The sequence below is a fragment of the Sylvia atricapilla genome, chromosome 3 (assembly GCF_009819655.1).
Source record: "Sylvia atricapilla isolate bSylAtr1 chromosome 3, bSylAtr1.pri, whole genome shotgun sequence".
NCBI lineage: Eukaryota > Metazoa > Chordata > Aves > Passeriformes > Sylviidae > Sylvia > Sylvia atricapilla.
The window spans coordinates 87,955,586-87,980,599 of NC_089142.1; the positions used below are offsets into that span (position 1 = coordinate 87,955,586).

The following is a 25,014-nucleotide window of genomic DNA, read 5'->3' on the forward strand; positions in this document are numbered from 1 at the left end:
TATATTTGCTTCATCATTCTAATCAAATTGTTAATTAATTAATCTCAGCATTCTTTCAAGAAGATTCATAGCAATTACATAAGTAACACAGAAAGGCATTTTACAGAAAGTAGGAGACAAGGACCTGAAATTTCACTACGCAAAATACAGTTGGAGTGTGTAAGTAAAATTTTTCGCTCCAAACTACTATGTATTGGTATTTAACTGTTGATCAGTGCATGTTTGACACTGTACTCTTGATGTGTTTGAATTAGGAAACAAAACATTAAATAGTTAAAATTTCAAAGCAATATACAGATCCTACATGAGTATTACTTTTTTATAGCTTTACACATGGTAAAAGATAGTAAATAGTGACAAATTAAACCAAAGCACTTTCATTCAAAATAACCAAAAAACCATCAGTTTAAAAAGATGTTAATTAACCCTGCAGGATACATGCAGGATTTGAAATGAGCCCAAACAATGTCCAGCTCAATGCTAAGAACTTATAAAATGAGCTATCAGGGCCTATTAGTGCATTGTAATGGCTTAGATACTTGAAGAAGTGACCCTAAAATCTCTATTCTGACCCGACTTTCAGAAATGGGGCAGAAGATTGACCTTCACACAATATAATCGGCAAAGGATCTAAAAAATGTATCTCTCTGTTATGTGAAACCACAGTTTTATTTACTCAGGCATGTTCACTTTGGAGTTAAGGTCCACTCAAGCATCATTTCAGGGTTAAAGGTTATAGTATAAAGCCATTATGTTTTCAAGCAGAGTAGCATGCTACCATTTGTTTTGCAGTAATATCACAATCAGACATTACCTTTTTAGCTTGGCCCAGCGGTGAGTTTAAGACCCTGGTGTATACATTGTAAAATAGACTGGTACTTTCTAAAAGTCATTCAAACTGCATTTGCTAAATTTTAGATTGGTGTAAATTTTGTCTATGGTCTCATATATAGATAAACAGAGATACAGAAAGGCTTATGATCTCTGCTCCTGTAGAAGGTCTGTTTATGTAATTAAGTTGATTATACATTCAATATATAATTATTGTACAGAAAAAAAATCAGTACTTTCAAAATTAGTTTCACAATGGGGTCAATGGCTTTGTCTCAGAAAACTGAACAATGTAACTGTAAAAGTAGTTACAAGGATAGAAAGGATTTCTAAAGTTCTCATTCAACACCTGTTTAAAATTTTTTGCTATTGTTTACCAGTTCTGAGTATTCACTACATACCTATTCATAACTGTGCTGATTTTGGCTAAGGTAGAGTTAAATTCCTTTGCAGTGGCTGGTCTGGGGCTATATTTTGGATTTCTGCTGAAGGCAGGATTGGTCATATTGAGATGTTTTTGTTAATGGTGAGCAGGGCTTACACAGAGCCAAGGCCTTTTCTGCTTTTTGTACTGCCATCCTGGCGAGGGGACAGGGAGGTGTACGGGAAGTTGGGAGGAGACACAGCCAGGACAAGTGAACCAAATAGGGAAATTTGGGTCAAAAGGGACGAAAGAGATATTCTACATTTGACCAAAGGGATAGTCCAGACCATATGACATGATGCTCAGTGTATAAAGTAGGAGGAAGGAGGAGAAAGAATGGGGACATTGGGAGTGATGCCCCAATTCACCATTAACTGTGATGGGGCCTTGAAAATGGCTGAACACCTGCCTGCCCATGAGAAGCAGTGAAATTCCTTGCTCTTCTTTGCTTGTGGGTGGCTTTTGCATTCTCTATAAAACTGCTTTTATCCCACAAACCCAAAACATTTATTGGTCAGCAACTTACTAAATTATGGCTTTGTGTAACAATAAAGTCTAAGTTTGATAAGTAGGAATCTGCGTCTACAAGACTATTCAAAACAACAAACTCAAAGTTTCTTAAACTGACAACAAATGCCACAATCTTGATTTCTACATATTCTTTGGACTCACATGGGGCTACTAAAATTTACCTTCAACTGCTAGATTACTGTATGCAATTTTATCACCATACACTACTGTCTATCTATAAAACCATAACAGAATTATGAATCATAGGATGATTCAGAGTGTAAAGGTTAGACATACAAATGCAGATATGGAGTACTTTCAGAAACAGGATTGTTCTGCAAAAGCATGCCAGTTATCTCAGTAAGTGCTACTTCTCCACATGGGTTTGTGATCTGAAGTCTGAGCATAAAATTATTATAGTACAAATTTATATTGAGAATTACAATGTGTGTTTCCATTAAAGTAACATCGAGTTGCCAGATTTTGGAAATTACAAAATTAGTTAGGAAATGCTGCTACACTCTTAGCACAGCTGTGTTGCCTATTTGCCATTTCATCACATGTCAGGAAGAAACGTGACGAAATACTCCCATATACTGCACTTTACCAAGGACTACCACTTTCTTCTAGTTCATAGAACTAAAGGCAAGTCTTCATTTAGTGATAAAATAACCAATACTCACACTTCAGACCCTTCTCTTACTTTCTGAAATACCTTTTAATAGAGCAGCCTTCTCTAGCTTTTGGCTAGAAAGCCATATGCAGGCAATTCATTGTCTGCTTTTCAGTATCTTTATTTGAAAAAGAGCCACCTTAAGTCACCCCTAAGAGAACAATTCCTCCACCTCGAGGTCCTTGCTGATTATGTTTCTTACAGCATGTGGTGGTGACCTCAGGATACACAGAATTCAGAAAGAGGCCTTCTTTAGATAAAACCCTAAAGGTATAGAAATAGGAAAAGCATCCACTAACTCTTAAAGAGTCTAAAGCACCTAGAACATTTTTAAACTTTTTAATTTAACATTTTCGCTTTTGTGGTTGAAATCATCATATCAGCCATGATTTGCTTCAGCAGATCAGACCTTAACCTTTCAGATAAACAACATACAAGCCAGTCATCACTGAGAACCTTTTGGCAGGTGGAGAAGGAAATCTGCAATCCAAGCAGCTGCACAAACCATGAAATTTCCATTTGCACAGGCAACTCTAAAATAATGGTGCATTTTGTAAAGCCAAAATTAAAACATACCTCCGTGAGTATTTTTAAACATCAAAAATCCTATCACGTGGAGTATCAGCTCCTCCACAAGTTGTTACCAGGATTGTGACTTTCAGATTACTTTAACTTCTTTATGATTAGGCAAATTAAGTAAATTAAAACACTGCAGCAGTCTACAAAGAGCAGTAGTTAAAAAGAATGAAATACATATTTCACCTGAGCAGGCATAGGAAGGGATCAGAGAGATCCCGGAAATACAGAGGCCCCCGTAGGAAACATTTTCTTTTGCTGGCCCTGTGGGAAATATTTTCTGGGGCACACATGATTTCTCACCAGCCCCCTTGAAGCTGAGCTAGCACAGCCTCCTTTGCACCTCTTACTTCTAGTCTCAGCCCAGTTAGCCTCAGGACACATTAATCTTATTCAGTGTGATTTTATACAGGCTCCTCTCTGCCCAATCTGGTTTGTTTCTTGAAAGAAAACTAATCAAATATGTCTTTTTCTAATTCTCCTTCCTGCCTAGCCACTACTCTTCCACTCATTCTTCTTCTCTACATTCTCCTCATCTTCTGACACCTTCTTATCAGTCTCAGTGATATTTCCACTCCCTCCTCTGATCATCTTCTCTTAGCATCAGAAAGCAGCACAGATCTTTTCCCTATACCTAAGTGATGAAGCTTTTTGATAGGAAAAAACCCAAAGATTAAAGGCAAACAACTGTGGCAGTACCTGCTACCATCCTTCAAATTGTTTCATATACAGATGAAATTTACACATTCTACAAATATATATATGTGTATGTATATATGTATATAAACATACAACGTATGAAATAGGCAAAATATGTACTTTAAATATGAATTATACTACATTAAAGCAGTTAAACATAGACATAAGACCTTAACTGTATTACTTAAATATTCTTTTTTTGAATTGTACTTTTGGAATATCAAGTACTAAGTGTGTTTCGTTAACAACTTTATGCAACATTCAAATTGCCATTTCAAAATGACGAGGAAGAGTAAAATTTGCTACTCATTTCTATGCCAAGTTTCAATTATCACGCTCCTTATTATTCACCACAGAAAACATTTCAATAGTTACTAGAGTCTCACCTCATTCAAATTAAAATAATTTGGGGGGATTTTTTTTAATCGATTTTAAAGGGAAGACAATGTTTCTGATTCATTTGACAAGCCTGGCTGAAGACAATGTGATTCTTTATATTACTAAGGCAAGTCAAATTTGACTTGTACTAAAAACAATTGAAAAAATATGACAGTAATTCAAAAGCTGACAATGCTTTCAAACATTTGGGGAAAGATGGCACATTGCAGTTCTACTTTCATCATCTTACACTAATTATGCCACCAATAAGATCCTATTTCAGGCAGGGTCAAAGTAAACTGTCAGGTAAAATAAATCTCTGACAATATCTTACTAAAAAACAGCCTCTTAAAAAAACAGATTTTTCTTCTCCATATATACAAAGTGAACATATAGAATTATGTGTAATAGCTCCATATACCTATGTACATACACATATTAGGAAGCCCATGCCAATTAGACCAATTTACTTAAAAATCATAGACCAATCTCTTCTGAGCAGCACACATGTCTGTAATTGTGGTATAAGAAACATTTTGCAGTTACAAATCAAATCCCTATATTTAAATGTTTTGATTTGTAGAAGTATCTAACAGGAATAACCATGGAAACAAGGCCAGGCCAAGGCAAGGTGCTGCACTTGGGGTAGGGCATACCCAGGCACAAATACAAGCAGAGTAAAAGACTGACTGAGAGCAGCCCATCTGAGAAGGACTTGGTGGTGCTGGTGGAGGAGAGGCTGGACAGGGCCCAGCCATGTGCCCTCACAGCCCAGAGAGCCAAACGTGTCCTGGGCTGCATCCAAAGCAGCGTGGGCAGCAGGGCCAGGGAGGGGATTCTGCCCCTCTGCTCTGCTGAGACCCCTCCTGGAGCACTGCATCCAGCTCTGGGGGCTCAGCACAGGAGAGACACGGACCTGTTGGAGAGAGCCCAGAGGAGGCCACCAAGATGACCAGAGGGATGGAACACCTCTCCCATGAAGAGAGGCTGAGAGTTGGGGTGGTTCAGCCAGGAGAAGGTTCCAGGGAGACCTTATAGAAGCCTTCCAGTATTCAAATGGAGCTACAAGAGAGCTGGAGAGGGATTTTTGACAAAGGCATGTAGTGATAAGAGAAGGAGTAATGGTTTACTGACAGAGGGCAGGTTTAGATTAGAGACTAGGAAAAAATTCTTTATTATGAGGGGGTGAGACACTGGCACAGGTTGCCCAGGGAAGTTGTGGATGCCTGGAAGTCTTTTAAGGCCAGGCTGGATGGGGCTCTGAAAAACCTGCTCTGGTGCATGCTCCTGCCCATGGCAAGGGGGTTGAAACTGGATGATCTTTAAGATCCCTTCCAATTCAAACCATTCTAGGATAATTGGACTCATCATTTCCAGCTTTCTGCCTACTTTTTTACAGTTCACATCCAACTATTACAACAAAGCTCTTTAAATGCCAAACATAACAAAAATCTGTTTATTCTAAGAAAAGAAAAAAAAGAAGTGCTAAGAAACAATTAACATATGAAAACACAGTATTTTCCTTAATTATTCTCACTCATCAGCAGTTCAATTTGATCCTAGATAAGCCTTGCAGAATTAATTGGCATCATATCTCTCCTTTCTGTTAGGCTGTCGCTTACCCCAACAAACCATAAAATGTGTACCTGTGTACTTCAATACAAAATATTTACCATATCATTTTCTGAAGAGCATATGAAGAGAATCTTCAAAAGGCAACACTACAGTAATTATGAGGGAATACATATTTGAAATAATGACAATCCCAACAACTTAAAGCACTTAGATTACCTCTACCAATTTTTGTTTGTCTGAAATGATCTATATTGTTGTGGTATACCTACTGTCAACAAAACTAAGTATCTGAAAATCTATTATTATATATGTTGATTGCTATCATAATTACTTTTGCCTGCCAGTGGAACATGTGAGGTATTATAACTTCTGGAGATTAACATGGGAAATGCACAACTGGCTCCTGCACTATGCAAACATTTACATTGTAAAGCATTTATGAGTTACAACAAAGACTGCAGTGAATGGAGTATCCACTAAGTAACTGATCTTGAAAATACATTCAATACCTCTATTATAATTTACTTTTTTTTTCAATGCTAGGTATGACAGCATGTTTCTAACACTGGAACAGGAAAATTAAATGGAAATTGGAAGGATAAATACTTCATTTTCACCAGGTGCTTTGAAAACAAGGAAAATATTTCAACAAGAATTTTATCTGAGCAAACAATTAGAAGGCAATATTTGGATGGCTTCTAAAAGTTGTCCATCTCTGCTTTGATTCATATGATTCTACTGTCTAAGGGTACCTATCTCTTTTTATACTAATTGAATTATATATATTCACAGACAATATATTTTACTATTTTAAGAAAATATAGAGATCTCCATTCTTAAATGCCAAATCTGTATGACCATTTTATTCCTGTGTATCTGGGTCCTGCTGCATTTCTGAGTAGCTTAAAAAGGCAGCTTAAAACCATTGTAAACTCTTGCCTTTTGCTACTGCTACCATTTACATGTAATTACTTTTAAGTCAAGGCTTACAAAGCTGTTCACATTTTACTGCTCAAGATAAGTAAAAAGTGTGCTTCTTCATGAGAAAAGCTACAAAATTCCTCAGGAGTGTGCCTACATACAGCAAAGAATACTTAAACTGTTGCATGCATTTGTTTTTAAACATTCATAAATTCTGTAACTTGATAAGTATATGTCACCGTTTCTTTAGGAAAAAAAATAAAATTTGTGTTTTATGAAATTTAATTTAAACACAGCTCAAGAAAGTGACAAATGTCCTATCAAAAAGAAAAAAAAAATTATCACAAGCATCAGTTTGTACCTTAGACTTGTGAATTTTCAACCTTTTTCAAATATTATTATTAACCTAAAACCAGATGCAACAAACACAGTCCTTGTTATTAATCAATATAATTAATCCTCTGCCCTGGCAGGTGTTATTTTATATAAATAGTTGACTTTTGATTTCAGCAATTTCTCACAGATGCACGTTTGAAAGCAATGCCTGCTAATCTCAGCTGGCAAAGGGAGAAACATTACAGTGCATAAACACTGACAGTTCCCTGCTGCTTAATAAATAACTACACTAGTCCAGTCTAAACCAGCCAAAATCCACCTACATAAATATATTTTCTGAGACAATCTAAGATGAAGAATCTTCCTCTGTTACTTTAATGTAGGAAATAATCATAAAATGGACTCAGATTCACCTGTCAGTAAGTAAGCTTCTCTCACAGGACATGTGCAGCTGCACAGTCCTTTCTCATAGGGAATTTATCTTGGTTAGTTTTCCACAGAAAATACAGTGCATGATTTTAAAAGCAGATTATGGTTGTGGACAAAATTATCAAATTAATTCTTACTGGTAATATAAAGCCCTCTGTTTATCTGGCTAAGCTCATTTTTAGCAGAGTCTTTAACCACACAAACAAAAGGAATTAATATTTTCTACTTTGGGAATGTCCAATTAAATAGTAAGTAAACCTACAAATTGCTTCAAATTGCCACCATTTAAAAAAGAGAACTAAAATACAGCAAAAGTAAGGACCCTGTATACAAGCTGCTTTGTCCTTTTATGTTTTATTATGAAGACATTCCAGCATGTTTATCCTGACAGAATTTATAATTATAATTTATAATTAACCTTATACTAAGGGGCTGATTTGTAAAATGGCTTAAGACTGCACAGTGTTTTAGCTGTGTGAATAGGTAAATTTTATGGAATGAGCTTATGGTGAGGTAGGCTACTATCTTCACATTCTAAATTCATACTTACATGCAGATTGCAGTGGGGTTTTTTCTGACACATTGTCATGAGGGATTACCCAATACATTAAATGGTATTATTTCCTGTCCTACTGTCCAAAAGGAGCTCCAGGAAGTGAGCTCGTAAAAACTCTGAGCCCATTCTCTTGGCTAACTCAGTTCTGCTAACTGGCCCTACTTTCATAAAACTACCTTGTGTTATAACTGTTAGACTCACATCTGAAACTACATAAATTCTATATAATATCTGCAGCTACCTCATAGAAGGTTAGACAAACACCTCCCCCCACAAAAAAAAAAAAAAAAAAAAAAAAAAAAAAAAAAAAAAAGTTTAAAAAGTTACACCTTCTATTCTTTTCCACAGATACAAATGAAGCATTTAAATAAAGGAAAGGATTTAAGATTGTGAATTCATCAAGTCAGGAACTGAAACTACAGACATAGAGAGTGTTAATGACAACAAGTCTCAGAATGTCAGCTGTGGTGAATTCCAGGCCTTATCACTACATGTGTAGAAAGGCGTTCTTACCTGAAGGAGCACTAAATTTTATTGTCAGAACACCTAAAGTTCAGTTCAGCAATATCCAAGATTCTTCTTTAACACAGCTCTAAGTCCTTCAATTTTCACACCCCAAATGGGTGGCATTTAAAATGAGAAGGCACTCCTAAGAAGATCACACTGCAAATTTAACAAAGATCTTGCAATAAACCTGTATGTGGGAAAGGTTGGAAGGCAGGTGGTTCTCTGCATACCGTCACTGTAGGATGGCTTGGTTCTGCCTCCCACTTCTAACCATGAGCAGCTCTGTTACAAAAATAGAGACTTCCTACCTCTAAAATGGATCTAATATTTGTTTCACAAATGTGATATTGTATAGATTTGTTAAAAACAAGAAGAGTGCTTTGGGGACTACTGTCTTCTGAGCCGCTATAAACCATACATTTAAACATGACATCAAATACTACCTTAAAATATGGGAATTGGCTTAAGTATAAAGGGGAACCTAAAAATTAATTGGTAAAAAAACCCCGCTCAGATAGTGAAACACATCTTCAATCAGTACTAGCACAGCTGAGAAGAAAGTAAACTTTACTCAAAAAGCACAGGTCAGAGTTTGACAAAAAATACAATAGACAGGGAGCTGGTGTTAAAAGGTATAACAGGCTCAAATTTCTTTCATGTTAGTCCTGCATATTATTACAGAATTCTATTTCTCTGGTGCAAGAGGCTCAAACACATTTGAATATTCTCAAATTACCAAAAAGGCCCCAAACAAAATAATAATTTTAAAAAAAACCCAAGCCTTGCATTATTTCCCTTTCTGTCACACTTATTAAAAGTAGGGAGATGGGAAATGAAGGGTATTAGGGTAGATGACTTTTACAGTCCTATACTAATTTTTGCTAGATTACCAAACATGTCACAAAACCAGTATATAGCTCAGAGTAGCTGCAGTTCTCCTGCAGGACACCAAAGAACTACAAGACAGAACTATGCATAGAAGCTTAGATAGGATACATCTGTAGTATAAATAATTAACAGCTTTCAGAAAATGAATGAAATTGTAAGGCAGAGAATCATCAGGTGACTTTCAGTGCATAAGACAATTATGCATTCTATAATTAAGTATAACATTTCATTGAATTCAACCTCTCCCTCATCTTCATGTAATTAAAAACTTGAAACAGATTTATGTTTTTCATTCTTTTGTTGGATATTCCATGATAAAGTTTAACAATAAAAATAAATTACAGATTTTAATTTAAAAACTATTCACCAGAAGAACAAGATAAGAGGCTTGTTTATAGGGCAGAAACAGTAGATGTCTTGTATCAAAACTTAAGAAAGTCTTTTGACAATTTCATAAGAAACAAGCCAAATAAAATTTGGTTAAGATGGGTGAAAGAAACTGACTATGAAGAATAAAGGGAATAATTCTCAATGGTTTGCTGTAAAGGCAGGTGAATTTAACAGGTGAAGTTTCCATAAATGCCTACACCAGACCGTGCTCTGTTCAGTGTTTTCACTGATCATCTAAAGGAACATGCCTATTACATTTTATCAGTTTCAGAAGTCCAGGAAGTTGAAAGACAGGCTTCAAAGGATAAAAGCAATGAATGGGAAGAAGTCTGGAAACATAAAGAAGTTCTATAGGGACAAACACCAGGTAGTAAAATTGGGTAAGAATAATCTGCTACATAAATACACAGTTAGGAATAACTAATTCCTACTGAAGAGGACCAGCATTTTACGGCAAGTCAACAGCTCAACATGAGTCAAAGTCATGCTGCTGTAAGAGGAAAATTCAATATTGGAATTACAGACTGTAAAACACAAAATCTTCTGGGTTTACTTCACATTATAGAAGTCTCAACAGGAATACTATGCCCTGATTTGACAAACACTCTTAAGAAAGATACAAACCAAATGCATGGAGTCTAAAGAAAAGTCAGAGCTTAGCAAAAACTGTAGCTTAAGAAAACATGATAGAATTTGGCTTGCTGGATGTAAGTAAAAGAAGATATAGGCAAGGCCATGTGAAGATTAAATATACCTAAAAAGCTATTGCAAAAGAAAACAGCTTTAAGTTTTGCCAAGGACCAAACCAGTAGTAAGCTTAGCTTTAGCAGAAAAAGGCTACCATTAGAGATGAGGAGATATTTTCTACCAGTAAGGAGAGTAGATGTGAAATCACCATTGCTAGAACCAGGCATGTTTTAAATCATTGTTTATGGGATAGTCACTAAAACCTTTTGCAGGTGGGCTGCAGCCTTAATTAAAAACACAGCTGGACTCAAGTAATTCCAATAAGCTTGCAGGTATTCCTCACACATTTTCTATTAACCAAACCATTTGTATAGGAGGCTCTTTTAATCCACTATGTTTACCAAAACTTAGTCCTTTTATTTCTGAAATAATGTCTTATCCACCTCTTTCCATATTATTGAAAATATTTTTTAAAGAATAGCTGAAACCTGATATAATTTTATTTAAATGTACATACTTTCAAAAACAGTATTTAATTTATCAAGGTAAGTACATTAATACTAGATATACATTGAATTTTCATCTGGTCACTGCTATGTAGATCAATTTTCATCATATTTTTCAGTCAGAACTATCATCAGACAAAACATTTCAAATGGATATATTCACCAAAGGTTTCAAATTCTCATTTGCAAAAATATTTTACTCAAAGTAGGGGTTTTGAATACAATTTTAGGATTTGGGGCTGAATTAAATTGAAACCTTTCACTGTGACATTTTCAAAAGAAGACATCAGTTGACCCATTTGAATATCATTTTTTAAAATTAAATACAATACAACTTCTGAAAAGTCCTCTAAACCAAACTCGAAACAAAACCAAAACAAGGTTCAAATTATGCATAACATTTCAGCTGCATTTGTACAGTGAAAACAAATAACAGTGACTGCCCTTGCTACCTGAACACTCCAGCCACTGATGGGACAATAACACAGTACAGAGAAATGCCCCATCTGATCTGCATATCAGAAACCACCAGCAACATGTGGCGGTGTCAGACAGAAGGGAGATACTCAGGATGGGAAAAGCAGCACTGAAAGCATGGCTAGAACAGGGCAAGTGAAAGGAACTGTGAAAACAAAAACAACAACTACAAAAAAAATGCAATTTACACAGAAATGGCAACAACCCAGTGCACATTAAACTCATTTGAAACTATTTATTTTAATTATGCCCAAATTTGAAATATTTGGGAAATATTTTTTCAAATGAAAAAAAATTTCATTAGAGAAAAACTCTGAAGTGTAATACATGACTAAGCTGAATTAATAAGACACATCATCTTAAAGGGATGCTTACCATTGTTATCCTGCCCTATCTCAATTAAGAGGTGACTAAGATCAGTTATCTAAAGCAAGAGTAAACCCCATGAAATCAATTAAAATTATTCATACTCTTCTCCTTCTACCAGGAGTTATACTGTATCTTCAAAATTGTAATTAATGTAAATCAAAAGGTCCAATTTCTCATGGTAATCCATTCAGAATACATGGAATACTTTCAAAAATATTTCACATTGTAGGAGATTAGCATGAGCAATACACTTAGAAACCTACTAATGCCAACTACTTTTTAAAGATTAAGATAACAGATGATAGCAAAGCATAGCTAATCAGAGTGCCAAGGTACAAAACACTGCTCAGCAACACAGAAAAGTAACTGCAGTTGCTCTGAGAGATTCACATATTTTTACCAAAAGGTTCTCATTGGAATAACCTGAACAGGAGAACTAGTTCCTACAAAAACCTCAATCTGACCCAGGAAGAAAGAAGCTACACAGAAGGGCTCAACTGGGCTCCTTCACTTCCCACTTCTCTAAGCTGGTGCCATGCTTGAAAGTAGAGGCACAAAGACAGATAATGTTTGGAATACATAATAGGAAAAAAGTATTTTAGAGGAAAGGGGTCCCTGACCACAGTTATGACTTCTCTTTTCACACACAAGTTCTTGATAAACAGAAGATTTTAGTAAGTGGGGAAAAGCTGAATATTTCAGGACAGTACTTAAAACAGACAAAATCACTGATGTTCCATCACGGAAGAATCTCATAAAAACAATTCTGGTAGCGAGAGTAATTTAAAAGGTGCCTGCTTCTCTCCATATACTTATTTTCTGCTCCATTCCATACGCCTTATGGCGGTTATGTCAACGTGACTGCTTGGGATGATGCTGTAAACTGAATCATTGAAGTGAATTGGATGAAGGAGGGAGGGAGGAAACAGCTGGTTTTTCTTAACCCTGATCATGAAATGTTTTATTTAAAAGGAAGCTGCATAGTGAATAGTAAATTGTAGGTATCATAAATACAATATTTCATTCAAAACGACACATATCGTTGCTGTTCAAACACTCTTCCAGACAATTTATTTTTGTTGAAGGCTTCCAAGGGGCTCTGAGTTTCTGACATGGTAAATAATTTCAAACTGCCACACCAGAGGAATGAGAGAAGGCTCAGAGGACAATGGGTGGCAGTTTCTTCAGGTGAGAATACTGACTGAGGCACAGAGAGGCAGGAAGCATATTCCAGCTGGCAGGCTTTTCACCACTGATAACCAGATGTTCAGTCAAAACAACATGGGAAACTCCCAAAGCAGTACCTGAAAACTGCACTCTGCTCCCTGGTTGACACCAGGTAACGTCCCATGAAATACAGAAGCACCTCTGCTTCCACAAAGGATGTCATCTGGTGATTGTCCCCAGGTACCTTTATGGCATCTATTTATGGCTACCATAACCGCTCCATTGAGAAGCTCAGATATCTGAGGCACAGAGTGAGAGCCCTGAAACAAGTAGCTCTCTAAACCCATGCTCATATATTACCAGAAAGAAGATATTCTTCTTGCTTTAGTTATTTAAGAGAACGGAGAAAAGATTCTTTGTTTTAAAGTAGATTTTAAAATATTTTTTCTTAAGTAAATTTTAAACAAAGTTGCATAATTACCAGTTTTAAGGATCATTTTAAAATCAATATAAACTGAAAAAAAAGTGAAAACTAAAGGGAGAACAATAATTTGCTTCCTTATTGATTTGTGTTTCCAAAAACCTTGACACAAACTTGAAATTTAAGAAAAAATCCTTCTCTTATGCTATTTTCATGAAAAATATTATATGAAGGGCAAAAACATCCTTCACTTGAGCTAGCTTATTTATTTTGGAAACATATGAAAAGTCCATCCACAAACAACAATTTTTTCCAGAAACTCTTGCTGCAGAGACTAGAAGTTCTAAATGTAAAATTAGCATAAACAAAAAGAGTTCTAAAGACGTTGAGGGTTTTGTAAAAATAGCTATATCCAGACACTACGTTTTCATGAAATTATGCAACATTTTCCACCAATTAAACTATTAAAATAAAAAATCAAGAAAGAAGTGAATTCTACTTTTAGAAATTTTTTTTTAAAAAATCAAGAAAGAAGTAGAATTCTACGTAATTCTACTTTTCCTGGATTTCACATAGATTACCTACCTGTTTTCTTCTATAAACAGAGGCAACAGAATTAAAAACTATCCTGTTTACATCAATCCTAAATCTAAAGCTTAAGTGTTTACAGGATCTACTTCCCTATAGGAGCAACATTTTTGGAGTGCATGCCTGGGCAGCTCTGTAACTGTAGCACCCTCTGCTGCTCTTTTAGTTCTAAAACATATAATTGTACACTCAGCCAAGCAGAAAATAAAATAAGTATGTGTCGAACATGTTGTTTCTTGAAAATGAAATTATTAACTAATGCTATGTGCAATTTACAAGAAATGTATTGCATATATGCTATTGCATATAGTATATTTTCAACTTTATACTACTTGAGCATTCTGGAATATCTTGCTTCTGTGATAACACCAGTGTTTATCACAGTACATGAATATTTGAAAATATACCGTATTTCACTTATTAAAATTCTCCTTTACACAGCTTGTAGCTTGCTTAGACTGGGGGCAAATTTTTGGCCCAAATTATTTCACCTAATTTAAACGTTTACATAATCTGCAATGATTACTTCCAGGACAGAGTCATATAAGCACTTCAGTTATAACAGCTTTCTCCCACTTGGAAAGGCAAGGGAAGGAGACACCCTCAAAAGCTCATCCTTGCAGAATTTTCCTTAATTTTTGGACAATTTCTTCTCCCAGGACGAGCATAGTGTGCAGTTTCGGGGGCCAGCTGATGCTATCTCACAATGCTACCACTGAACCTTCTCCCTGGGATCCATCAGTTCTTTTAAAGGACTATCTCAGGACTAGAGATGGTGTCAGGTTGTACTCTCTTTCTAACAGATGGCATATTGTTGTCTAAAATGAACAGACTGATCCTTTCCTTCATTCCAGTCCTCTTTCCCCTGCCTCCTGTTTATGCATAGAATTAAAGCTGAATGAAGTGGATTTAGCACTGCATCCTGTCTGTGTGGAGAATTCATTTAGAGTTTTCATGTGGAAACCACTCTCCCACAAAGGATGAGCAGAGAGAAAAAAACTTCCACGCTTTTCTAACAAAGTGAAAACCCGTTGCAACTTGTAATGTGAATTTTCATTCACAGTGGCAATCCTACAGTGCAAATGCGTGTTCAGAAATCTTTCAGAAAAAGATAGAATACAAAGGTAGGTATACAAATACAAAGTTTGAACAAGCCATTGTGCAGAGGTAATTTCCAGAGTTAACAATTGGGACCGTGCAATACACCATTGACAGCTAATGCAGTTGGCTCCCCTTTTATCCAGAAGTCTTTCTGGTGTAAGGCAGCACTTTTGGAAGCAGTCACAAGTACTCCTCAAAAGCTGCTTACTGATATTTTATATAATGCTGCCAGCTAGTGGCACATTTTGTACTGAGTTGATACCTACTGGGAGTAAAGAGACAGTGGTATTAACTGGAGTCTGCTCTACCACTTTTCTTTTGATGGTATATGGTGATGTGGCTGTCAAAGACCATAAGCACAGAGACCAACATGGGAAACAGAAAGACCATAGAAACACTCCCTGAAGGAGCTTGTTTTAACAGAAGATACTCACTAGAAGAAACCAAAGAATGCCCCCCAAACCACAAAACCCATGTTATTTGAAATAAATGATTATGTTTAGAAACAAGCTCTTCTGTTTAATACAAAATTACTTCATCATCTAGTAACTTCTAGGAAAAAAACATTAATCTTGCTGATAAATATTGAGTATGGCAACCAACACAAACACATGGAACACCAAAACATGGAACATTAAGATATTTCCCTGTTCTCTGGTAACTCAGTCCAAATCATTTAAGTGAAGTTTAGTGGCCAGTAAATAAATGCTGGCTATGCAGTGTGTCCCAAAAGAACACTGAAATCTGTAATTATTCAGTGCATCCTCCTCACAGAGCACACGGCTGTGATAGCACATTCAGTTCTGGCTTGCTCCATTAGTATTAGATACTAGAAGAAATAACCTGATACTGTCAAAGACCATTGCAGAAATATCTGAGAGTTTTTTAGAGTACACTATGATTTGATAACAAAAAGTTCTTGTAGAATACTACAGAAGTTATAAAAAACAGTCAACCTAATTTTAAAAAGACGACAGTAGTTACCTCTGGAGGTAAAAGGAGGCAACATAACACCCTCATCATTTCCACAGTGGGTTAAAACAAAGGGAGTCAATAAATACACAGGAAAAGATCAAAGAACCAATTTGAATTAAGGGAAAATGGGAGTGCACAGAAATTCCATCAGGTATGACCCAAACAGAGCAGCTCAGTAAATACATGGCTGGGGGAACTTTACTATGAGGGTGTGACAGACGCATAGTTACTCTGGCTTGGATACTGAGAACATTTATTCCATACAGGTGGTAGCAAAAAAGTGTGATTGTTACACTCCAAGCCAATACTTCATGCTGCTAGAATATAATAATTTTACAGTTACACTAATAGAGTGTAATCTAGAATGCATAGTAAAACAGGCATAAACCAGTAATATTTAGATCAATACAGACAGACACTTACAGACAAAGACACTTAAAAATGGGGAAGCAGTGAATCTGGAAATGACTTGGCAAACGCTATATATAATACCACAGCATGAACCCTCAAAGCAATTCTCAATGAAATAATGTTGATTGAAATGTAGCTTTGGAATACTAACACTGGAATTTTGAGATAAAACATATATCAAAACAATTTATATACCATTAGCTTAATAAGATGGAGAAATATGTATATATGTCTTGAACATCTGGCAAACTTTACAAACTTTATTCTATCAGTTTGCTTGTTTGAAAACAAACAAACCAGCCTGAAAGATAAGGCAGAATAACCAACAACAATTATATGTGTATCTCTAAATGCTAATTATATAATAGTAATTACTCCTCACATCAGAAATGTTTCAATATGTCTGCTCAGCTTTGTTTCCACCATCTACCACAATTTGATAATTCAAGTCCATTAATAGCCCAGATAATTTTATTAATAAGTATACTGAAGCAGAGCCATACTGGGTCAGACATTGATGGCCCACTTAGAGCTCATCTTGCCTCAGGTTAATGCAGCCAGTAACTGATGCTTAGACAAGAGTGAAAGATCAGGACAAACATATCATCCTACTGCCCCATTAACTCTCCTAACACCCTGCACTTCCTAAGCCATAAGTGATGTCTGTATATTTAATAGCCACAGTAAATTTTTCTTGCACAGTTTTTTACCCTTTGCTTTTTGAAATTATTTCATGCTTTAGGATCCAAAACATTCTGTTGGGAGGAATTTCACAACTTGACTTATGTGTTTCTCTGATTCAAGTTTGCTCTCTCCAAGCTAGAAGTACACCTGACTCCTTCCCATGTTCCTTCACTGCTGTTCCTCATAGAGCCACTGCTGACCCCTGGCCAACACAAATCAGTGGGCTAAACTCATGTTTTATCCAGTCCACTCCCTCTAATGCTTCCACCATAACCACAGCCAAAAATAACCTGCACTGGGAGAACTTAAAGGGTGTATCCAACACAAACAACTGTGCTACATCAAACTGTAATGCTATGGTAACTCTGACCACAGTAATGGAGTTTCCCAGCTAAATGGAATGGTTATTGAGAGCTCATACAGAAACGTTTTATATTGGCACAGTTAGACTTTTATCAACATAGTACTGTACTTAAATAAACAGTGACTTACAGACATTCCCCGTGTTGTCGAAACTTGTAAGAACATCTTTAACATTTAAGAGGCCATTGTGAAATCTGGAAGAAAACATAAATAGTGACTTTACTGACATATAAACCATCAAAAAAAAAAAATCTTCAAAAAAGAGATTTACTGTATGCATTCACTTCTCACCACTCCCTTTCACAGTGAAGCAGCAAACAGGTACTACTGTAGCCACCGGGGGGAAAACAAGGGGACAATCACCAGTCCTCAAAATCCCAGCACTGAAATCCATCAATCAGGAGGAAGGTGTTTCTCAGAAACTACTACCAGGAGGAAACCATTTCCAAGGAACATCAATTTTTATTTACTTGTGAAATTCATAGAGCAAAGGAGGAACTTTGGTAAAGCAATTTCTTTGAAAGGGAAAACCCAAAGAGTATTTTTGAACAGCAGCTGTATGCACTTTCCTATTTTCTCCCACAAAATCAAGAACACTTAATTAAATAAATGCTAATGATGAAACTGATTAATGTGTTCAATGAACTGCACTTGTTTGGTTTTACATTTGCATAACTCATGTAAAATAAACATTCAAAAGAGGGGCTAGTAAATTAATCACCTAAATTTCATACACCAAGTGCAAATTTTAGATTGCAGTGAGCAAAACACTGAAAGTAGCAGAAAGAGTAAGCACCAAAACTGAATAAACATTTACCTAAGATTTGCCTTTAAATGTACAATGGCACAAACACAAAAAAGCATCTAGTCTTGTTTTAACTATTTCAAACTATTCTAAGCCCAAAATGAAAAAAATTAGTCTTTACAACAATCAGATCACACAGCTGTTTCACAAATGCATTAAAGAAAATCTAGAAGGAATTCAGCAAGGCAGCAAAATATGAAAATATAGGGCTTTAATAATGTTTCAAATATAGCTTCTAAGGCTGTTTGGGAACACACTAATTTGAAACATTAAAAAAATGCAATAAATCCAAGAATTTATACCTACAAAATTAGTTCTCATTCTCTCAGCTGTTCTTTCCTGAAGAAAGATTGCTTTAAGAATGGGGAAAAAAAATCAATCCTTTTGCAAATATGAAATTGCATATTTATTGTGAAACCCCCACTATTTAAAGCTCCTGGTAAGCATAAGCATTAAATAAACATTAACAAGTTAAATTTTGAGAAGCATCAAACAGCAACTAGACTACTTCTTAAAAAAATGAAAATCAAATGGAAATCAAATTAACAAACTGAACTGAGCTCATCAGCAGAGACAAAGAAATATATGAGAGATTATTACGAAAGATTCAACTGGACATTAATGCTCTTCTCCCAGCTACATAAAAACAAACCAAAATTACATCCTTTCTCTGCAGAGGAAGTCCACAAGAATGCTGATGGACCACGTGGATTTTTAATGTACTTTTTTGCAAGTTTGTTTTCCATCAAATTGGACAACCAATACGGTTGGTAGTTCTGCCAGCCACAGATCAGCCTTTTAAACCCTCCCCTACTGACTCCTCAGAACCCTACAAACTCTGTAACTCTGCTTATGTCTGGGGCCCTTGGGGGCTCTCACACAACTGTCAATGTCTCACCTCTAAATGAATGGAGGGTGGGAGATGCTGAGAAAGTAAAGAAGTATTTTAATCTCTGTTGGCATGCAGGGTAGTCTTGGGCTAACATGTTTTGGTTTCTTTTTTTGCCCTCTCAATTTCTTTATGTACATAGTTCATATCTAAAGGAGATTTATCATGTAACTCTCCAAGAGAAGCAATGGCAAGGATAAAAATTTAGTAATTCAACAGAACTAAGTTTAGGAGTCTAAAATTTAGTAGTTCAACAGAATAAAGAAAGAAAACCAGAAGTAAAGTGTCCTGGTTTAGAAAAAAATACAATTTATATACTTCAGGGTCTAAAGGCAGGCAAACACAAAAAGGAGAAATGATAAAATGACAGCATTGGCCAAAACTGCTTACAATTTGTGGAACCCAGAAGTTGAGGAATTGAGTATAATCTCTTACTGCAGACAAGTTTAAGGACTGAGGAAAGCAACATGCCAACAGCTGATCTACTTGTGAAACAGAGAGCTCAGGAAAACACACTTCCAAACAGCAATAGTCCTGTTTCTCCATTTGGCGATCTGTACTTGTGGAGCCTGCAGACAAACTGTGCACCAGCTATCCCCAAGTCTTTTCCACCACAGGCCTTACTCACAGACTAAAAGTTACATGCACCTGTAAACAAACTCAGGTGTTGTCTAATCCCACATTCCGCCATAAATAGTGTGCTTCTCAGTCCTGCACCTAAGAAACAGAGCTTGTGGTTTGGGATCAACTGCCCTGCACATACATCCTCAGCCGTTCTGGAACAGCTGCTGTTTCTCTGTCTCATCCCATCAGCTGCTCCTTCATCACCAAACCCAGAGAAAATGCCAAGATACAGAACATCTGGTTTCCATGAGTGCCTGTCACCATCACAGCTTTCCACAGTGCAGCTGACAAACACAGAGAGTCTTAAGTGTCATGTGCATTGAATTAGCCAAGTCAAGGAAAGGAATCACAGGAGACTGGGATTAAACCCCAACCCTTAAATTCCCATAGGTATCTCAAAATAGAGAAGAATATCAGTATTCAGTGCTTTAGAACATATCATGGATGTCATACAGTTCAGAGAAGTTTAAAGCTCGGATTCTGAGATCAACAAAGTACTTCAAACAAACACAGGTAAGCATCATGGAAAAAGTGAATTTCAGGCTGGCGTGGTTAATCTGATTCACAGTGTTCTCTATAATAATAAGTCTCGAAGGTACAATAGGCAAAAATTTCTATGGCTGAGGCAGTGAGTAATAGAAGACAAATCTATGAACAATAAACTAATTCAATTCATGTTTCTCCTGATACAAAGCAAAGCAGAATTCCTTACTCTGGACTACAAATAAATCAACTTTGGATGAAGTCAGAGAGAGTGAGATCAATCTTTAAATATATTAATGTTCCTTCCTCTCCAATTCAAGCAACACAAGTGGCAGACTTTTACATGTATATAAAAATATCTATGGATAGTTCAAAAAATCCTTTAGTAGGTCCCTATTAAGACATGCTTTTCATCAACCATAATGAAACAAATGTAGGTTCCTTTTTTCTTCTATATTACTCTTTAACTGAGTGATGAAAAATAACAGAAGTATGTGCCTACATTCACTTTAAAAACCTACAAAATCTAAGATAGAATACATTTTCACACAATACTGAAAAGGGAAAAGAACCAAACACAACACATTACAATACGCTATTAACCTACTTACAAATTAGAGGTGTATTTGTGAAAAAGATGAGGATCATGGTAAAAAATTACTGTTAAGGGTACTTCAGAAAAAGGCTTGGTGAATATCACCATCAACCGTCATTGTGGCCCACTAAGAACCTCAGAGTTACCTGCAAATTTTCTATCTGATCAGATGCTCTTTCTGGGACAGAGTATAGCCAAAAAGGTCAACTCTTCTTTCACTCCATTTCTAGATCACAGCTTAACATAAGAAGAAACCAAAACAAAGCTTCTTTGACTACAATCCTTTTTACAAATAAACACATCTCGGGCAGTATGATGGAACAATCATGGCTTTATCAGTGAATAAAAGAAGTATGTTACCAAATCCCTTTTCATCTCTTTCCTCTGCTTCCAGCTCCTGGGGCCAACCCTTTATGCTGCTAAATTTAAACACTATCTCCTAGCATGCAATAAATGGAAGAAAGCAAGTTTGTCATATCCACATAAACTGTCCCTAAGAGGTAGGCAATATTCCTTGAAATTCATTCCCCTTCACTTTTTTAATCTCTATCCCTAAAATAAAAAGTCATTAAAAATTCAAAATGTTATTGGCAGAAATATCCAACAGGAACAGCCAATGGAATTCACTCCTATAACATCTTCTAACACACTGCTTGCCACAGACAAGTGGTGTCTCTGCATGCCCCTCATTTCTAAACCACAGGTGTAGAATCATCTAATAGTTTCTGTCGTATTTTTATCTACAGGTTCATTCATATTCAGAATAAAGGCATGACATCTTGCAAAGTACACTTAACACCTTTTACAAAGATTTAACCCTTCCTATAACCTGCTGACATTGTTCTTTTCAGTTCTGCACTTCAGTATTTGAAACAGCAAATGACTGATCAATAGAAAATATTTTACCACAGAAATAACTTATTTCTGCACTGTTTTCTTAAAATGAGCCTACAATTTAAAAGCAAATCCATATCCTGAAATAGAAAATTTGAAGATATTGATTGCTCCTTTTTTAATTCAAATAAAAGAACAATTTTCCTGTCTAAAAGGCAGGCACCATCTCCACAGTGAGATGCTGCATCTTTATGATCTATAATCACTTCATTACTAAAATTATTCATACAAAATTCAAATTTAAAAGCACATTCCTGATGAATAATACAAGGATTTAGAAAGGCAGTATTAAATAAATATTTTTAAATAGTTCTATTTACTTACTATATATCTTCCTATCCCTTTGAAAGCATGCATTCAGCACATGCATAATTTTTTTAACGGGAAAGTGAAACACTGCCACATTTAAGGAGAACTTGAAAAAAGCCAACAAACACAACTGAAAGCTCTATGAATCAAAACACAGGGGAAATGTGGAAACAGGGGTGCTGTCTATGTCAAACTGGAGTGCTTGGAGCTCCCCCTGGGGATGGACAAGGAGCCAACCGAGAGCTGATGGGTGAGGATGGATTTAATGCAGGGCAAGGAATGGTGACATTACAGTGGGGGTTTGCTAGGGGGACACCAAGCAAATGAAACCCTCTACAGCCAGGGAGAGGAGCATTCACAAGCCCTGGTCTTCATGGGAACTTTCAACCACCCCCACATCTGTTGGGCATAAAAATCCAGGAGGTTCCTGAAATGCTTATTTTTTCAAGAGGAACTGACAAAGAATAGTGCTATGCTGGACCTTGTTCTTTCCAACAAGAAGAGGCTGATGGGAAATGTGAATCTCCAAGGAAGCCTTGGCAGCCAGGACCATGAAATGGTGGAGTTTGAAATCCTTAGGGCAGTGAGCAGGGCGCACAAGAAGCTTGCTACCCTGGTCTTCTAGAGAGCAGACTCTGGCCTCTTCAGGGATCTCTTAGGTAGAATACCATAGGATAAAGACCTGGAGAGAAGAGGGGCCCAAGAAAGCTGGCTCATATCCAAGGATCACCTCTGGGACAATGCATCCTGACCAAGAGGAAGTCAGACAAGAAAGCCAGGAGGCCTACATGGATGAATAAGATGCTCCTGGACAAATTCCAACACCAAAAAGAAACCTACAGAGTGTGGAAGCAAAGTCAAGTAGCATGTGAGAAATACACAGAAATTGTCTGAGCATCCAGGGTTCGGGTCAGGAAAGCTAAAGCTCAATTAACAACATCAAGACAAGGAAGCAGTGTGTAGGAACAGCAAATACAGTACAAATCCTGATGAGACTACACTAATCAAATGAGGGTTTGGATTCTAACACAAGAAATTTCATTTTGACACACCTTTCACTACTAGCAAAACCCCACACTCACCAGACACTCCCTTTGACACCCCAGAGCTACTGTGAAGCACTTTAGTACCTAAGCAAACCTCAAGAGACCACTTTCCACCATGCATTGTGAATCTTTCATTAAGCACACTGGATATCACTGTTTAAACAGAAGAGTTAGGGGGATTTTTAAAATGAGTCAATGATGCTTCACTTCAAGGATCTAGTCAAAATGGCACTCAAATTCAGCTTAAATTTTTGAAGCTTATTGCTTATACTGGGACTTCTGATTTTCTGCTTTGGAAGATTCATTATTAAGAATTATGTAAAAAATATAAACTAGTGACAGAAAAACATGGCATAAACTCTTCTTTTTGAGATGTGAATCCAGCCTGGATTTAGTTAGAGAAACAGCAAAACCAACAAAATTCAGAAAAGCATAAACATGACTTGTAGTTCCTAGAAAAGCTTCTATTTGCCTGACAAACTGGTCCCAAGCCCCTCTAGAGCAGTAATTCCAGCTAGGTCATAGCATATCTGAATATACAATTTGATCAGTTTTGACAGCCCTTGAACTGATATAGCTTGACCTTTATACTCTTTGCCAAAAGCCACTAACAACCTTATGAACTTTCTTAAGCATTTCGTCTCGTCAAGATATTAGCTGACAACCCTTTTAACATCGAACGTATGCAATGAGCTTTTCCAAGAAGATGCTAATGCATAAGGAAAACGAATGTAGATGAAAATTCCAAAGCATTTTTGTCAAGATTTTAGAGGGACCACAGAAACCTTTTTTTTTTCCTGACAAAAAGATATAAAAAGGCTTTCCTAGTCAAGCAAGCTGTTCTGGATTTACCTGACTGAAGTTATTGTTGATATTACACTCTTGTGTAATTGTTGCCGCTGTTTAATATTACTTCAAATATTTTGCCAGTGGACAGAGGAAAGACCAAGGGAAGACTGTCAGACATAGAGAGAATCCTTAAGTTTCCAATACATGATCACTTCTCAAAGATCCAGGAATGCTTACTCCAAGATTTCTTATCGTCTATATATGTATGTTGCAGCAAGAAGAACTGTTGCTCTGTTATGTATGTTAAACTATTATGCTGATCCAGTAAATTACTGCTTCTGCAAAAACAGGGAAGAAACTTTATTTAACACTGACTCGTGGTAAAGTCAATTTTGTTGCAGTCTATTTATACCTTGTTCCTGGCAAAACCCACAGTTTTTCCTTCCCTTCTTCACCTCCTGCAATATTCTGAAATAATAAATATACTCGATGTATCGTCACTGACTCAGTGTGCTGGAAACATTTTAATATAGAAGTGAAAGACTAAGCAAGTTCTGATCATTATTCCTAAAATGATCAGTGATTACTCTGTTTAGTAAAGGAAGGGAACAAATGCAGGGAAAACATAAAATAAAAATCCCCACCAGAAGACAATGTCCATATTCTCCTCAATATTCAGTTTTGGAAAGGTGGTATGAGCCTGCTCCAGCACAGAAACTGTACATTTTCACTGAACAAGATTAAAGGACCACAGTAAAATAACTCACAAATAAACATGCTCGTTCCAAGTCTATAGTTGAGCTGCGTCCTATTATCAGTGAAACTACTATCAGGCAAATAATACCAAATAAAATGATGACACAGAAAGTGGTGGAAAGAGAAGCACACGAATGCCAGAGCAGGATCAGCCTGACATTCCCTTGGCTTCTGTACTGCCAGCATGGCTGAACCTTAGCTTATCTCCCACCTTAAAACTCCAGAACAAGTAAATCAAGTGACAGCTAGTGTGCAAGCCACAACAGTGAACTAAAGGAGTTCAGGGCTGCATTGTAAGGGATTGCAGCCTTGTTCAGCCCAAATTCTACCTAAACACCTTGTGTTTCCTATCCCCCCTGTGCCTCTGAAGACCTAGAAACAA

The 25,014-nt window shown here is 36.5% G+C and overlaps 1 protein-coding gene across 1 annotated transcript in view; it reads right to left on the reverse strand.

Moving 5' to 3' along the window:
- Positions 1 to 25,014, reverse strand: part of CAMKMT (calmodulin-lysine N-methyltransferase) — a 213,159-nt gene that overhangs the window by 181,103 nt on the left and 7,042 nt on the right. The window contains 1 exon segment of the mRNA XM_066316078.1: positions 17,572 to 17,636. Within this exon segment, the coding sequence (XP_066172175.1) occupies positions 17,572 to 17,636 (65 nt within the window).